This window comes from Electrona antarctica (genome assembly GCF_951216825.1).
Source record: "Electrona antarctica genome assembly, chromosome: 7".
Lineage (NCBI taxonomy): Eukaryota > Metazoa > Chordata > Actinopteri > Myctophiformes > Myctophidae > Electrona > Electrona antarctica.
The window spans coordinates 2,037,028-2,055,584 of NC_136812.1; the positions used below are offsets into that span (position 1 = coordinate 2,037,028).

General features: G+C 41.8%; 2 protein-coding genes across 4 annotated transcripts in view; both read right to left on the reverse strand.

Moving 5' to 3' along the window:
* The window catches only part of LOC306927328 (uncharacterized protein), a gene marked incomplete at its 5' end in the record, with an annotated part of 56,192 nt that extends 43,200 nt beyond the window's left edge, over positions 1-12,992 (reverse strand). The window contains 2 exons of the mRNA XM_079507039.1: positions 623-1,378; positions 12,980-12,992. Of these exons, the coding sequence (XP_079363165.1) occupies positions 623-1,378; positions 12,980-12,992 (769 nt within the window). The remainder of the gene's footprint in view (positions 1-622; positions 1,379-12,979) is intronic.
* Positions 12,993-13,093: 101 nt separating this feature from the next.
* Positions 13,094-18,557, reverse strand: part of LOC306926922 (uncharacterized protein) — a 50,145-nt gene continuing 44,681 nt past the window's right edge. Inside the window, exons 3-4 of one of the 3 annotated variants that reach the window (XR_013790453.1) lie at positions 18,259-18,393; positions 15,765-15,903 (exon numbers count right to left, since the gene is read on the reverse strand). Coding sequence is in view for 1 of the 3 variants with exons in the window: in XM_079506430.1 (XP_079362556.1) it covers positions 13,622-15,903 (2,282 nt within the window). In the remaining 2 variants the exon portion in view is untranslated. Of the gene's footprint in view, positions 15,904-16,841; positions 18,394-18,557 lie in introns of those variants that run through there. The other 2 variants (XM_079506430.1, XR_013790454.1) reach the window with 2 other exon arrangements.

Below are 18,557 nucleotides of genomic sequence, written 5' to 3' on the forward strand. Positions count from 1 at the left end.
ACATGAATGCACACAGACAGAGCTGCAGATACCCAGCCCTACATGCATGCACACAGACAGAGCTGCATATACCCAGCCCTACATGAATGCACACAGACAGAGCTGCAGATACCCAGCCCGACATGAATGCACACAGACAGAGCTGCAGATACCCAGCCCTACATGAATGCACACAGACAGAGCTGCAGATACCCAGCCCGACATGAATGCACATAGACAGAGCTGCAGATACCCAGCCCTACATGAATGCACACAGACAGAGCTGCAGATACCCAGCCCTACATGAATGCACACAGACAGAGCTGCAGATACCCAGCCCTACATGAATGCACACAGACAGAGCTGCAGATACCCAGCCCTACATGAATGCACACAGACAGAGCTGCAGATACCCAGCCCTACATGAATGCACACAGACAGAGCTGCAGATACCCAGCCCTACATGAATGCACATTGCACACAGACAGAGCTGCAAATACCCAGCCCTACATGAATGCACATTGCACACAGACAGAGCTGCAGATACCCAGCCCTACATGAATGCACACAGACAGAGCTGCCACCTGCAAAGCAAATAGATATCCACCAAGGAAGCTGTTTCTCTTTTCTTCTTTCCTTTTACCTCTTATTTGGTTCTCATTCATTGCTGAACTGTCCGTCTGGCAGGATGACATCAGTTTGAAGAGACTGCAGGGTCTGGATATCCTGATTGACAGTCGATGTGCAGTGGCCTCTCGTCCTGTTGGGATAGCAGGACGATGTGCAGTGGCCTCTCGTCCTGTTGGGATAGCAGGACAGTCGATGTGCAGTGGCCTCTCGTCCTGTTGGGATAGCAGGACAGTCGATGTGCAGTGGCCTCTCGTCCTGTTGGGATAGCAGGACAGTCGATGTGCAGTGGCCTCTCGTCCTGTTGGGATAGCAGGACAGTCGATGTGCAGTGGCCTCTCGTCCTGTTGGGATAGCAGGACAGTCGATGTGCAGTGGCCTCTCGTCCTGTTGGGATAGCAGGACGATGTGCAGTGGCCTCTCGTCCTGTTGGGATAGCAGTGGCCTCTCGTCCTGTTGGGATAGCAGTGGCCTCTCGTCCTGTTGGGATAGCAGGACGATGTGCAGTGGCCTCTCGTCCTGTTGGGATAGCAGGACGATGTGCAGTGGCCTCTCGTCCTGTTGGGATAGCAGGACAGTCGATGTGCAGTGGCCTCTCGTCCTGTTGGGATAGCAGGACGATGTGCAGTGGCCTCTCGTCCTGTTGGGATAGCAGTGGCCTCTCGTCCTGTTGGGATAGCAGTGGCCTCTCGTCCTGTTGGGATAGCAGGACGATGTGCAGTGGCCTCTCGTCCTGTTGGGATAGCAGGACGATGTGCAGTGGCCTCTCGTCCTGTTGGGATAGCAGGACAACAATTTGAGTGGTGCAACCACTCCAAGGAACAGCTTTGTCCCGTTGGGACTATGTTTAGAGTACCAATAGGGGGTGCTGTTGCACCACTCACTTCAGACTGGTCTGATTTTTTTTTTAAGATGAGCACAACTTTGGTCCATTATTTCCCCCCATCTGAAACTATGCTGTTCCAGGGAAACCCCAGAAGCAAAGATTTTAGTTAATATATTCTTCAAAGATTTGCGCCACATTTTCAAGATAAAAAAGGCAGATCTACAAGCTCGTAGTGCGGCACTCGGTGAGCTTGTAGATCTGCTATTTTTCAATAGCTAAGGTATAACATAAAAATGGTCAATATGTGTTGTTTTTTCCATATTACTGTGGGAGAGTGCAATCATCCAATTCACTATGCAACTCAAAGCAAGGGTTGAATACCAGACATTTGTTTTTTCTTCTTGGCATTAACCAATAAAAAATAGATCCCTCACATAATAGGGTTTAAGCATCCCTATTCTGTGAGGAATCTATTTTTTTTTTTTCACTTGTGAGCTTGTAGATCGGCTATTCTGGGCAACGAGGTTTGGTGTAGAGGGAAGAGCCAAAATGTCAAGTTTTACTGTCTGCAAATACATTAATCCAGCATATTAATAGAAAATATCATGTGTAAACAAACAAACAAAATCATGAATGTACATCAGTGGCAGCGGTGGCCGAACGGATTGCGGAGCGGTCTTGATACCGGAAGGTCGCCAGTTCGAATCAGCGGTCCGACACGTTAAAATTACCACCGCTGAAGTGCCTGTAGCTGTACAGGTTCAAGTAAGTCCACGCATCATACAGATGTCTGATATTGGTTTTATTTGTCATGCGACTTTCGACTCCTCCAGTCACCAAGACACCGTGAAAACTATAATGAAGAAACAATAACATTCTGTTCAGTTTCGAGTCCATACATGTGCATTCAAATGATCAAACGAATTCCACAGTTATACATTACAGCAACATTAAACAATCCACAACAACACAACACAACAAAATCACAAAGAATATGTACCGTGTGCGCCTTTGAACCATGTGTAGATTAATTAATATCGTCTCTCTCTCTGACGTTCCCAAAACAATGCTTCTTTCCAGGAACTCAGTTCAACCTCTGACCCTTACTGATAGGTGACGTCACGTGAGTGACGTGACACTCTAATCATGTGATCCCCTTTTGCATAGGGTGCATTTTTACCTTGCGATATAACCTTTTAACATATTTATTGTCGTTTTTAATTCTATTTATTCATAATGAAATCAACCTTTTTATCCAAGTATGATCATAAATGTTGCACAACCAAAACCATATTTAATAAAATTTAAGTTTATACCTGAACCCACTGTCTCTCGTTCTGGGACAGTTACAGTGCCCTTGAACAAGGCATTGAACCACTACGATGAAATGTTCTATGAGCAGGGCCTGGCTGGAAACAAGTTCTTGAGCTTAGCCCAGATACCCTGGGTAAATATAGTAATCATTTAATTTCATTTAATTTCCAGGAATTACATTTTGGGCAGGCAAGAATTACATTTTGGACAGGCAGGAATTACATTTTGGGCAGGCAAGAATTACATTTTGGACAGGCAATAATTTCATTTTGGACAGGCAAGAATTACATTTTGGGCAGGCAAGAATTACATTTTGGACAGGCAAGATGTGTTATTGTCGTCACCCCCGCGCACAATCGTAGCACTAAAGGTTTTCAAAGAGATATACCTGCCAGACGTACATACGTAACAACGCTGGTGATAATGCCAATGATAAAAAAGTCTATGAATGAAGCTATATCTATGAAATACTAGCTGAGAGATGAAGTAAGGAAGGACCACCACCTCATATTGAAATACTTTAACCTAGCTGAGAGATGAAGTAAGGACCACCACCTCATATTGCATCAAATTGTGTGGGCGGGAACCCCTTTTGGTGTTAGCATTATGTTATGATTTAGCTATTGAAAAATAGCAGATCTACAGTGGCGCGCTACGAGCTTGTAGGTCTGCTTTTTTTGAAAAACGACTGACATAGAAACATAGCTTTTTCAGAAAACTGTCAGGATGTAGAAGACATTTTTAGAATCTGATCTCAGGTCAAAATGGGTTAAACTGTTTTAGATTTGTTTGACACACATTATCTGAACCCTCAATTAGTCAACTTAGTTAACATGTCATTGTATAATTATGATGACAATAAATACTGATTCTGATTCAACTTCAATGTTGGCTGAACGTGGCTCTGTACTTTGTCTGCCCTTTCTTTTTTTTGACCTCCTTATTTCCTGTTTTTGGCTATATAGAAGTGTATATTCGTACGTCTCTAAATGTTTTGAGGAATTGAATGGTGGTCCCTATTGTAAACGAGTGTAATGCTTTATGGTGTCGTCCACTCACAGTTAACAGTTTTTGTATTGAGTTGTGCTTGAAATGTACTGTAATTCTGCAAACTGTTAATACATACTTCAATCAATCAATCAATCCCCATCAACATCATAGGCCTACAACTATTTGGGGGACCCCCTGGCTGTAAGATCCCCCCCCCCCCCCCCCCCCCCCCGTTGAAGACCCCTGAGATGTTATCATGATTTCAACAACAACATCATATTCATTATTCAGTAGTCCATACATAGCCTACATCTAGCCAGCATTGGATGTGCCTCGACTTACCTCCATCCACAGACCTTCTGACTTATTGAACATGTTCATTCAGTAACTCTGCTGTAAAACAGACTCCATTTGACGCGTTTTTACTGTTTATTAATATTAGGAGAGGGTTTTCAGCCGCTCTTTGTTTCTCGTCCTGTTTCAACGCTATGAAAAACTATGTGTGTTCCGTCAGCAGCAATAAGGAACAACAAACAATACGATTTCCGTCTTCAGAATAAGAGCACAAGTTTACTATCAGTATAGCTCTTTAGAAATACATTTTACTTTTGCGTTCAATACTGTGAAAAGGGGTTTTCGCCACTGCTTCTGGAAGTTATGACCCATTTCTTCCTAAGCAGGGAAACCTTTCCACGGAACCTAACAGAGGCTAAACGGGGCTGTTGATTCACTACTAGGCCGAGGCCGTTAGCCCGATGCTAGCATACTAGACACGATACTAATGTCGTACAAAAACAATGATAGTGTTACAGACTAGTATGAAGCAAAGACGCTTACCTGAAAGACTACATCATACAAACATATTCCAAAGAACAAGGAGTTAGTTCGGTGACGTATTATCAAAGTAATTAAATACAGTAGAAGTCCTCTCTGTGGCTGACTGTATCTCTGTCTCAATCCCCTCCTCCTCCAAGCCCCCAGAACGGATGGCTAACGTTGAAGCCGCGAGGCGTAGTGGTCAGAGATGGAACTGTTTTCTGACTTTCAATACAAAAACTGTTAACTGGTTAAATAGTTGGTGTAGATGTAGCCGGTTTGAGCTCTGCGTTGTGTTCAGATGCAGGACAAGGGGACTCGGGATCGCTCTTTAGCCTTTGGCATATTTATTTCTGCAGAGAAATAAAGAGACACACACAATGCAGCAGGCATTAGACATAGCCTCTGCATGCAGCACACCAACCTCTCTCCAAGCTGGCTTCTAGCAAGAGAGCTAGCCAAACATGACTTACAAAAATACAAAACTACAAAACACATAATCTGTCACAAAACATTACAAAATAAAAGTGACAATACATAATATGGCATGTGAGGGATCTTTGGTGGAATGCATTCACTTGTCTTATATACCTGCTACATAGACTATATACACCAACTATTTAACCAGTTAAAAGTTTTTGTAGAGGTAGCTCTGGTCCATAACTCCTTCTTGATTGATTGATTGATTGAATATAACAGACAGGCACCGAGCCTTTTCAGTCATTGCTCCTAAACTGTGGAACCAGCTACCTAGCCATGTCAGGCTGGCTCCATGACTATACCTATATTGTGGCAGCGGTGGCCGAACGGATAGCGGCGCGGTCTAGATACCGGAAGGTTCCCAGTTCGAATCAGTCGTCCGACACGTTAAAATTACCACCGCTGAAATGCCCTTGAACAAGGCATCAACCACTACGATGAAATGTGTTCTATGAGCAGGGCCTGGCTGGAAACAAGTTCTTGAGCTTAGCCCAGATACCCTGGGTAAATATAGATTTCATTTCATTTCATTTCACCTGTTTTTAAAACACATCTTAAAACTCATTTTTATTCCCTGGCTTTTAAACCGTGATGAATGTGTACTCCTGACTGTTTCATTGTATTGTAGGCTATATGTTTGTATTACTGTATTATGTTGTATTACTTATTTGTGCTTTGCCTAATTGTACAGCACTTTGGTCAACTTTGTTGTTTTAAATGTGCTCTATAAATAAAGTTGGATTGGATTGGAACAGTTTGCAGAATTACAGTACATTTCAAGAACAATTAACTCAATACAAAAACTGTTAACTGTGAGTGGACGACACCATAAAGCATTACACTTGTTTAAGAGGGTCCACCGTTTTCATTTCATCATAACTAGTGATGCACCGAATATTCGGCCGCAGAAAATATTCGTCAGAAAATGGCTAAAAATGCATTTCCGGCCTATTCGGTTTCGGCCCGAATAGGCAGAAAATATATCAACGAATAGTGTATGCAATTAATGCATTCAAAAGAGCTGAATAAATGTTTTATGGACCCATAATAGTGATTATTATTTAAGTTAAGTTTTGCCATAACTATATAACTAGGTAGACCTATTCGGTTTTCGGCCAACTGTTTCCTATATTCGGTATTCGGTTTCGGCCAAGAATTTCCCTTTTGGTGCATCCCTAATCATAACATTTAGAGACGTATAAATATACACTTCTATATATAGCCACAGGAAATAAAGGAGGTAAAAAGGGAGAAAAACACATTATTGTTATTATTATTATTATTATTAATATTAATATACAGTGAGGGGGAAAAGTCGGGTGGGTGGGGGATTCAGATTTTACGGGGGCTAGTTTCGAATTGCAGCCGTCCGTAGGTGCCCTTTGAGAGCGGATTTGAAGGAGTCAAGGGATTCGCACGTCTTAATGACAGTTGGTAGGGCGTTACACATTTTGGTGGCATAGGAGCGAAATTAATTTAGTCCCGTGTTTGTGCCAAATCTGGGTTGCACAAACAAGGGACTGTGCTGGTTGGTCCTGGGCAGACTTCATGGGGCCAGTCCAATGGCTGCTGCTGGTTGGTCCTGGGCAGACTTCATGGGGCCAGTCCAATGGCAGCTCTTCTACATAGACTTCTATTGAATGGGGACAACCGCAAGTATTGGATGGGGACAACCGTAAGTTTACGGAATGCATTGGAGTCTATGGGCTCGCGCGAGTTTTGCCCCCTCAATATCGCAACTCTTCTATTAGATGGCTCCGGTGCTGGGGAGCTCCCAGGTGTAGGGCTGTCCCGATTACACATGTATACAAATTAATGGCACATTTAACCATATTTTACTTTCAGAGTGACCGTTGTGTTGAAAGCTTGTAAACTAGCTATTTCTGCTATGTTTCTGAAAATGTATTAACATTTTTCTACATGGAAATGATTCTGACGATTATGCAAAATAATTGCAATTAAATAATTGTGATAATGTAATAATTGTGACAGCTATATCTTCTGGGCTTGGAGTGCTGTTTGGTCCCGAGGAGGCCACAGCTGTAGCTGCTTTTATGTTACTTCATGCGGTGAAATATGCGGGTAGTTGTGAAGTTTGTGTGATTATGCTGCCCTTTTGCTTCTTTTTTTTTTACCCCTGCAGAATCTGTGCCATTTGGCTGATTATGCAGTAAATTAACATTTATAAACACATTTATCTGGAGGGCATACATGCATAACATACATTGTTGTGTCTGGAACATACTGTAAACACTAGTACATTTGGTAACTGGAAAAGTGGGCACCAAAACATTGTGGAAACCTAGATATTAAATTAAATAGGCTATTTTAGAGTAATGTAAAGTATACAGTATGTACGTGATTTGAACATGTTTGAACATTTGAGGCCTAATATGACATTGAAGAAAGCAGGAAAGATGGCGAGAGACCCAACTCCAACTTCAGCACCTGCTTCGAGGTCCTGCCCTCGGGTAGGAGATACGCTGCATCTACATTCAAGAAGCCAAAAGCAAGGAGCAACTTGGACACTCAGGTATGAAGGAAGCATGAGTTCAAGTCCGTTGCTCTCCCCATGTCCCCCATATATGGGGACTAGGTTGGCGGAGGGTGTGTAGAGCCCAGGATCACATTAGATAATTGACACAGGGGTGAAAAATGGGTTACAAAATCGTGGGATAATTCTTTTTAAAGGGCAGTGCCAGTTTCATCCCCTCTGCCATTAGGCTCCTAAACAAACACAAACCCCCCAATACCTGATCCACCTCGGTTGGACTTGCTTGCCAGTTCCCCCTGGCGTGTGTGCGTGTGCGCATGCATCGCCCATCGCTAGTCGCGTTAGATTTAATCATGCCTCCCGTGGTTGTTGATCGGCTCTAGAGGGTTTTGGCTACATTTAGCTGCTACATCCACATCCATTAAAAGTGCTCCGCTGCTATAAATCGTTGGCGCTCTGATTTAATGGATTTAAATAAAATAAATGTTTGTAGTGTTTGACACGTTTGACAAAATCCATTGTCACATTTTACAAGTTGAGAACTTATTTAATTCAATTCAAACTGTATTAGCTGACTCAGGTCCATACACAATGTACAAATAAATAGACAGAACACGACAGGCAATACAAAGTAATTAAAATGATGTAAAATAGTACAAAACACAGTCATTTCAACCCCTGCACCCCTTGCACCCTTAGTCTGGATGTTTAGCGTCATAGTGGGGTTTGAGAGTGCCACAACGATGCTGTTTTCAGATACATCCAGCTGTTGTGCTGGAAAATGATGCAATGAGAAGAGTATTCTCATTGCATCATTATATCTCTGCTGTCGGGAATAAACCACCTAACTCCAAAATGTTCATTTCTCATACTTATATATTTTGAAAACAAAGCAATACTGCCTCATCAAGGTGTTGTGACTATATACATTGTGCAACGTGCAGACTTTGCATACTAGACTTCTTATAAAATTACCACAGGTGGGCAGTATGAAGAAGTGTGCAATATGGCTAAAATAATGACATGCACTGGAGTTGAACAATGACTACATTTACAGGCAGAAGTGTTTGGTTGAGCATACAACTTGCAACATTGTCTGTAAATATCATCATCAGTCATCTGGTTTTCCGCAGGTATGAGTCCTCATATGCATTTTTAGTTGATCCTTTCGACTACACCCTTTGCCACAAACTGTACATGTAAAGGGTTTTTCACCTGTATGAGTCATCATATGCGATTTTAGATGAGTTTTTTTACTACAACCTTTGCCACAGACTGTACAAGCATAGGGTTTCTCCCCTGTATGACTCCTCACGTGTAACTTTAGATCAGACATTCCACTAAAGCCTTTGCCACAAACTGTACATGTGAAAGGCTTTTCACCTGTATGAGTCATCATATGTGATTTTAGATTACTCGTGTTTGCACAGCATTTACCACATACTGTACAAGAAAAGGGCTTTTCTCCTGTATGAGTCCTCATGTGTCTATTGAGTTCACCCTTCTGACTACAGCCTTTGCCACATACTGTACACATAAAGGGCTTTTCACCTGTATGAGTCATCATATGCGATTTTAGATGAGTTTTTTTACTACAGGCTTTGCCACAGACTGTGCAAGCATAGGGTTTCTCCCCTGTATGACTCCTCACATGTAGCTTTAAATCAGACATTCCACTAAAGCCTTTGCTACAAACTGTACATGTGAAAGGCTTTTCACCTGTATGAGTCATAATATGTAATTTTAGATTACTCGTGTTTGCACAGCATTTACCACATACTGTACAAGAAAAGGGCTTTTCTCCTGTATGAGTCCTCATGTGTCTATTGAGTTCACCCTTTTGACTACAGCCTTTGCCACATACTGTACACATAAAGGGCTTTTCACCTGTATGAGTCATCATGTGTGATTTTAGATGACTTTTTAGACCAAAGCCTTTGCCACAAACTGTACAGGCATAGGGTTTCTCCCCTGTATGAGTCCTCATGTGTGTTTTCAGTTCATCCTTTCGACTACACCCTTTGCCACAAACTGTACATTTAAAGGGTTTTTCACCTGTATGAGTCCTTACATGCTTCTTTAGATCACCCTGATTATTACAGCCTTTACCACAAACTGTACAAGTAAAGGGTTTCTCCCCTGTATGAGTCCTCATGTGTCTTTTTAGTTCACTCTTTTGACTACAGCCTTTTCCACATACTGTACATGTAAAGGGCTTTTCACCTGTATGAGTCATCATGTGTGATTTTAGATGAGATTTTTGACTACAGCCTTTGCCACAAACTGTACAAACATAGGGTTTCTCCCCTGTATGACTCCTCATGTGTCTTTCTAGAAGAGCGTTTCCAATAATGCCTTTGCCACAAACTGTACATGTAAAAGGCTTTTCAACTGTGTGGGTCATCATATGTGTTTTTAGATTACTTGTGTTTGCACAGCCTTTACCACAGACTGTACAATTAAAGGGTTTTTCCTCAGTATGAGTCATCATGTGTCTTTTTAGTTGACACTTTTGACTACAGCCTTTTCCACAAACTGTACATGTAAAAGGCTTTTCACCTGTATGAGTCCTCATGTGTGTTTTCAGATGAATTGTGTTTATACAGCCTTTACCACATACTGTACAATAAAAGGGCTTATCTCGTGTACGAGTCATATGAGTCATCATGTGTCTCTCTAGATCTGACTTTTTAATACAGCCTTTTCCACATACTGTACATGTAAAGGGCCTTTCACCTGTATGACTCATCAGGTGTCTTTCTACACCCGACTTTTGACTAAAGGCTTTACCACAAACTGTACATGTAAAGGGTTTTTCACCTGTATGAGTCATCATGTGTATTTTTAGATGACTTATACGACTGAAACCTTTGCCACAAACTGTACAAGCATAGGGTTCATCAGTTTCAGAACAGTGTGAAGAGAGAAGCAGGTCAATATCCGTTGGTTGTGATGGTACCCAGGACTCTATGTAAGCTTGTGTTTTCATGTGTTCAGTTGAGGTACTGGCTAGAGGCTCTGCCTCTGTGTCTTCTTCTTCTTCTTCTTCTTCTTCTTCTTCGTCAGTTTCAGAACAGTGTGAAGAGAGGATCTGGTCGATATTTTTGGGGTGTGATGGTACCCAGGACTCTATGTAAGCTTGTGTTTTCATGTGTTCAACTGAGGTACTGGCTAGAGGCTCTGTGTTTTCATCTTCTTCACTTTTCACTGCTAGAAATGTCAACATTGACCCACCAGCCTCTTCGGGTCCTAGTAGTAGCTCCTCTTGTTCCTCTTTAATCTGTGGAGGTTGTGGTTCCTCCTGGACCAGACTGGAGCTCCTCTCTTCTTCAGGGGAAACCTTATCTTTACACTCAGGGAGGTGCAGGAAGTCTAGAGGGAAAAAAGAAAACATGAAAGAAATATAATGAAAAGTTTGAAGTGTATTATTGTCCATGCAGTGTAGGGTTACTTCTGTTAAAATTAACACAACCGATGCCGCCAGCATCTTTCAAAATAAAGGCGTTAGAGTGCCAGCAGCTATGGCAGATTTTACTCTGAAAGGTCCCCCCTTCCGTTCCCCCCTTAAAACTGGGAGGCATAATCTTCCGTTCTTACCTCACGCTGGTCACGCTAAAGTCTCTTTAGAAGCGTTTATATTCCAAACGAGATGTACATGCTGAAGTCAGAAATGAAGACAGAACATTGTCCTTTTCGTCAAAACCATGGAGAGCTCCCTAGATTAGGAGTTACGCACCATTGTTTTGGAGCCGTAAACAAGGAAGTGAACGTCAGCGAAACACAAGGAGTACGGTGTAGAAGGAAAGGCCAAAAAAATAATATATATAGCAATAAAATAGCCATAAGATGTGTATACACGTCCAAGGCCTCCTGCGGTTTGATTTGAATGGACGTCTATACATACACAGCAAAACAATGTGTTAAATGTACATTTTGGACTTAAAAATTCTAATTTAATAATTTTAAAAACTCAACTCCATAAAACTCATTGACTGCCACCCGTGATTCAGTCTAACGTCCCTCACCGCTGCCTCTAACAGCGGGGCATTTTATTTTGAAAATCCCAAAATTCACCCCAAATGAACTGGAAGCAAAATCGCCTATTATAACTAGTGTGGCGATCGTAACTTTAAAAGTCATCAGAAGCGTTAATATCGTAGCTGTGAGGGAGCGCCGATTTTTAATGAGCCCCAACATCGACGTTCTGAATCAATAGAACCCCCTTCGGCAGGGAGCGTGATTGAGAAATAGGACTAGGAGGAATAGGATAGCAATGAGTTTTAATATAACCAGTAAGACGCCCTGAGGGCGAGAAGCGGGCGAGGTCGCGCTGAAACTACAGGTCTGGGAATGACCATATGTGGAACTTTTTTTAATTGACGTCTTCGGGCCGGGTAGGGCGTAAAATGTGTGCTAATTAGTAAGGCCAGTTGAGGCCTCTGGTCAGCCCAGTTAAGGTCGGGCCTTAACAGTTTGACGGCGGCTAATTGTTTAATCCAGGGTTCCACCACGCTTAATACGCTACACCCGCTATTTGTTTTATGTGTTTCATTCGCCGTATTTTAATATTTAAAAATAAACAGCGGCTTTGTCGCGGACCTGGTGACGAGGCCGTCACGTTATGACGAAACCGGAAATCAACCCATGTTCTGGGCTGCTAGGGCTTCTGGGAAATTGAGCCCAATGCAAGTGAACGAGGGGGTAGGGAATATCTTGGCTCGCTTTGCTCTTTGTCTGTGACCCGGATCAAGGAAGTGGCTTTTTTGTCGGCTCAATAACAAATGCTGGGAGTGTTTACTAGCGGTTTTTCAAAAGCACACATACTTTGGCGTTATGCTGCAAAGGTAATAAAACAATCTAGGCAGCATAGAATATTTGATTAAATAGCTGGGAATGCGGATCACGCAGTAGAACTGTTAATTTTTGGTCCTGTTGAGAACTCTAGTTTTCGCCAGCTGCACTAAAAACTTTGGGGCGTGTAGAGTTTGAATGGACAGGTATCAGTCAAAATGGAGACCTCGAAGAGGAAGGACGGATGGGGAAGGATCAACATATGGAATGTTATCACAGGTCAGCTCCATATATGGAGGTCTAAGGGTTTGAGGTCGGATGTAGAGTTGCTGGCCGGCTCCATATATGCAGATCTAGGTGATGACCCAGTCTTCTCGGATGTATGGCTATACAGGGTTTGATGAGGTCGTGATCTTCATATATGGAGACGGCCATATATGGAAGTGTGTCACGAGGCATGATGGACTAGGGATGGAGCTCGTTCATTTTGTATTGATAACGAGCACCTTATCGATCGGGCTTATCGAGCCAGGTTCTTATCGAGCCCACTATCGGGCATTTTCGATTATTTTGTGGAAAGAAGGTAGACAATAAATTCTGAACAGAACCAGTATGTGATCCTTTCGACTACATAATTTGCCAAATGTTAAAGGGTTTCTCACCTTTATGAGTCATCTTGCGTTTGTAGATGACACATTGGACAAAAACCTTTGCCACATTTCACAAGTTGAGAGCTTATTCAATTCAATTCACTTTATTAGCCGACTCAGGTCCATACACAATGTACAAAGAAATAGACAGAACACGACAGGAGAATAAAAAGTGAGTAAAGGATGTAAAATAGTACAAAACAGTAATTTCAACCAGTGCACCCTCAGTCTGGATGTACAGTGTGAGCAGCTCATAGTGGGGTTTGAGAGTGCCACAACGATGCTGTTTTCAGATACATCCAGACGTTGCATGAACTTGAACATTACATTTATAAAAAGTGCAAAGAGAGTATTCTCATTGCATCATTATATATTTGCTGTCGGGAATAAACCACCTAACTCCAAAATGTTAATTTCTCATGAAACCTAGTTATATTTTGAAAACAAAGCAAGTCATCAAGGTGTTATGACTATATATATTGTGCAAACTTTGCATACTAGATTTCTTATGAGATGACCACAGGTGGGCAGTATAAAGCAGTGTGCAATATGGCTAAAATAATGACATGCACTGTAGTTGAACAATGACTACATTTAAAGGCAGAAGTGTTTGCTTGAGCATACAACTTGGAACATTGTCCGTAAATATCATCATCAGTCATCTGGTTTTCCGCAGGTATGAGTCCTCATATGCATTTTTAGTTGATCCTTTCGACTACACCCTTTGCCACAAACTGTACATGTAAAGGGTTTTTCACCTGTATGAGTCATCATATGCGATTTTAGATGAGTTTTTTTACTACAACCTTTGCCACAGACTGTACAAGCATAGGGTTTCTCCCCTGTATGACTCCTCACATGTAACTTTAGATCAGACATTCCACTAAAGGCTTTGCCACAAACTGTACATGTAAAAGGCTTTTCACCTGTATGAGTCATCATATGTGATTTTAGATTACTCGTGTTTGCACAGCATTTACCACATACTGTACAAGAAAAGGGCTTTTCTCCTGTATGAGTCCTCATGTGTACATTGAGTTCACCCTTCTGACGACAGCCTTTGCCACATACTGTACACATAAATGGCTTTTCACCTGTATGAGTCATCATATGTGATTTTAGATGAGTTTTTTTACTACAGCCTTTTCCACAGACTGTACAAGCATAGGGTTTCTCCCCTGTATGACTCCTCACGTGTAACTTTAGATCAGACATTCCACTAAAGCCTTTGCCACAAAATGTACATGTAAAAGGCTTTTCACCTGTGTGAGTCATCATATGTAATTTTAGATTACTCGTGTTTGCACAGCATTTACCACATACTGTACAAGAAAAGGGCTTTTCTCCTGTATGAGTCCTCATGTGTCTATTGAGTTCACCCTTCTGACTACAGCCTTTTCCACATACTGTACACATAAAGGGCTTTTCACCTGTATGAGTCATCATGTGTGATTTTAGATGACTTTTTAGACTAAAACCTTTGCCACAAACTGTACAGGCATAGGGTTTCTCCCCTGTATGAGTCCTCATGTGTGTTGTCAGTTCATCCTTTCGACTACACCCTTTGCCACAAACTGTACATGTAAAGGGTTTTTCACCTGTATGAGTCCTTATATGCTTCTTTAGATCACCCTGATTATTACAGCCCTTACCACATACTGTACAAGTAAAGGGTTTCTCCCCTGTATGAGTCCTCATGTGTCTTTTTAGTTCGCTTTTTTGACTACAGCCTTTTCCACATACTGTACATGTAAAGGGCTTTTCACCTGTATGAGTCATCATGTGTGATTTTAGATGAGATTTTTGACTACATCCTTTGCCACACACTGTACAAACATAGGGTTTCTCCCCTGTATGACTCCTCATGTGTCTTTCTAGAAGAGCGTTTCCAATAATGCCTTTGCCACAAACTGTACATGTAAAAGGCTTTTCAACTGTGTGAGTCATCATATGTGTTTTTAGATTACTTGTGTTTGCACAGCCTTTACCACAGACTGTACAAGTAAAGGGTTTTTCCTCAGTATGAGTCAGCATGTGTCTTTTTAGTTGACACTTTTGACTACAGCCTTTGCCACAAACTGTACATGTAAAAGGCTTTTCACCTGTATGAGTCCTCATGTGAGTTTTTAGATGAATTGTGTTTATACAGCCTTTACCACATACTGTACAATAAAAGGGCTTATCTCGTGTACGAGTCATATGAGTCATCATGTGTCTCTCTAGATCTGACTTTTTAATACAGCCTTTTCCACATACTGTACATGTAAAGGGCCTTTCACCTGTATGACTCATCAGGTGTCTTTCTACACCCGACTTTTGACTAAAGGCTTTACCACAAACTGTACATGTAAAGGGTTTTTCACCTGTATGAGTCATCATGTGTATTTTTAGATGACTTATACGACTGAAACCTTTGCCACAAACTGTACAAGCATAGGGTTCATCAGATTCAGAACAGTGTGAAGAGAGGGGCAGGTCAATATCCATTGGTTGTGACGGTACCCAGTGCTGTATGTAAGCCTGTGTTTTCATGTGTTCAGCTGAGGTACTGGCTAGAGGCTCTGCCTCTGTGTTGTCGTCGTCGTCATCATCGTCATCTTCTTCTTCACGGTCATCTGTGTCAGATTCAGAACAGTGTGAAGAGAGGGGCTGGTCGATCATTCTGGGGTGTGATGGTACCCAGGACTCTATGTAAGCTTGTGTTTTCATGTGTTCAACTGAGGTACTGGCTAGAGGCTCTGTCTCTGTGATTTTATCTTCTTCACTTTTCACTGCTAGAAATGTCAACATTGACCCACCAGCCTCTTCGGGTCCTAGTAGTAGCTCCTCTTGTTCCTCTTTAATCTGTGGAGGTTGTGGTTCCTCCTGGACCAGACTGGAGCTCCTCTCTTCTTCAGGGGAAACCTTATCTTTACACTCAGGGAGGTGCAGGAAGTCTAGAGGGGAAAAGAAAACATGAAAGAAATATAATGAACAGTTTGAAGTGTATTATTGTCCATGCAGTGTAGGGTTACTTCTGTTAAAATTAACACAACCGATGCCGCCAACATCTTTCAAAATAAAGGTGTTAGAGTGCCAGCAGCTATGGCAGATTTTACTCTGAAAGGTCCCCCCTTCCGTTCCCCCATAACACTGGGAGGCATAATCTTCCGTTCTTACCTCACGCTGGTCACGCTAAAGTCTCTTTAGAAGCGTTTATATTCCAAACGAGATGTACATGTTGAAGTCAGAAATGAAGACTGAACATTGTCCTTTTCATCAAAACCATGGAGAGCTCCCTAGATTAGGAGTTACGCGCCATTCTTTTGGAGCCGTAAACAAGGAAGTGAACGGCAGCGCGCATGTGCGAAACAGGAGTACGGTGTAGAAGGAAAGGCTACAAAAAAAAAACTATATATATATATATACAGCAAAATAGCCATAAGACGTGTATACACGTCCAAGGCCACCTGCGGTTTGATTAGAATGGATGTCTATACATGTCTTTAGCAAAAATGTGTCAAAAGTACATTTGTCTTAAAAAAATAATAATAATTTGAAAAACTCATCAACTCCATAAAACTCATTGACTGCCACCCGTGATTGAGTCTAATGTCCCTCACCGCTGCCTGTAACAGCGGGGCATTTTATTTTGAAAATCCCAAAATGCACCCCAAAACCCAGCCTTGTTCTTATCGAGCCCACTATCAGGCATTTTCTATTATTTTGTGGAAAGAACGCAGACAATACATTCTGAACAGAACCAGTATCTGATCCTTTCGACTACACCCTTTGCCTCCAAATGTTAAAGGGTTTCTCCCCTGTATGAGTCATCGTGCGTTTGTAGATGACACATTTGACAAAAACCTGTCACATTTCACAAGTTGAGAGCTTATTCAATTAAATTTACTTTATTAGCTGACTCAGGTCCATACACAATGTACAAAGAAATAGACAGAACACGACAGGAAATAAAAAGTCAGTAAAAGGATGTAAAGTAGTACAAAACAGTCATTTCAACCAGTGAACCCTTAGTCTGGATGTATAGAGTGAACATCTCATAGTGGGGTTTGAGAGTGCCACAACGATGTTTTCAGAACTTGAACATTAAAATTCTTACAAGTGCTTTAAAATGATGCAATGAGAAGGAGTATTCTCATTGCATCTCTGCTGTCGGGAATAAAACACCTAAATCCAAATCAGGAAATTAAGAAAACCTGGTTATATTTAGAAAACAAAGCAATACTGCCTAATCAAGGTGTTGTGACTATATATTGTGCAACCTTTGCATACTAGATTTCTTATAAGATGACCACAGGTGGGCAGTATAAAGCAGTGAGCAATATGGCTAAAATAATGACATGCACTGGAGTTGAACAATGACTACATTTACAGGCAGAAGTGTTTGGTTGAGCATACAACTTGCAACATTGTCCGTAAATATCATCATCAGTCATCTGGTTTTCCGCAGGTATGAGTCCTCATATGTCTTTTTAGATCATCCTTTCGACTACACCCTTTGCCACAAACTGTACATGTAAAGGGCTTTTCACCTGTATGAGTCATCATGTGTGTTTTTAGATTACCTGTGTCTGCCCAGCCTTTACCACATACTGTACATGTAAAGGGTTTTTCACCTGTATGAGTCCTTATATGCTTCTTTAGATCACCCTGATTATTACAGCCCTTACCACACACTGTACAAGTAAAGGGTTTCTCCCCTGTATGAGTCCTCATGTGTCTTTTTAGTTCACTCTTTTGACTACAGCCTTTTCCACATACTGTACATGTAAAGGGCTTTTCACCTGTATGAGTCATCATGTGTGATTTTAGATGAGATTTTCGACTACAGCCTTTGCCACACACTGTACAAACATAGGGTTTCTCCCCTGTATGACTCCTCATGTGTCTTTCTAGATGACTTATACGACTGAAACCTTTGCCACAAACTGTACAAGCATAGGGTTCATCAGATTCAGAACAGTGTGAAGAGAGGGGCAGGTCAATATCCATTGGTTGTGACGGTACCCAGTGCTGTATGTAAGCCTGTGTTTTCATGTGTTCAGCTGAGGTACTGGCTAGAGGCTCTGCCTCTGTGTTGTTGTCGTCATCATTGTCATCTTCACCGTCAGCTGCATCAGTTTCAGAACAGTGTGAAGAGAGGGGCTGGTCGATATTTGGTTGTGATGGTACCCAGGACTCTATGTAAGCTTGTGTTTTCATGTGTTTAGCTGAGGCACTGGCTAGAGTCTCTATCTCTGTGTTTTCATCTTCTTCACTTTTCACTGCTAGTAATGTCAACATTGACCCACCAGCCTCTTCTGGTCCTAGTAGCAGCTGCTCTTGTTCCTCTTTAATCTGTGGAGGTTGTGGTTCCTCCTGGACCAGACTGGAGCTCCTCTCCTCTTCAGGGGAAACGTCTTTACACACAGGGAGGTGCAGGAAATCTAGAGGGGGAAAGAAAACATGAAAGAAATGAAATATGAAGTTTATTACTGTCCATGCAGTGTAGCGTTACTAATTAATTACTAGGGGCCTAATAAGGCCCCTAGTAATTTTAATTTGAATTAACTTAAATGACACTCATTTAAGGGTTTGTCTTGTTTAGTGT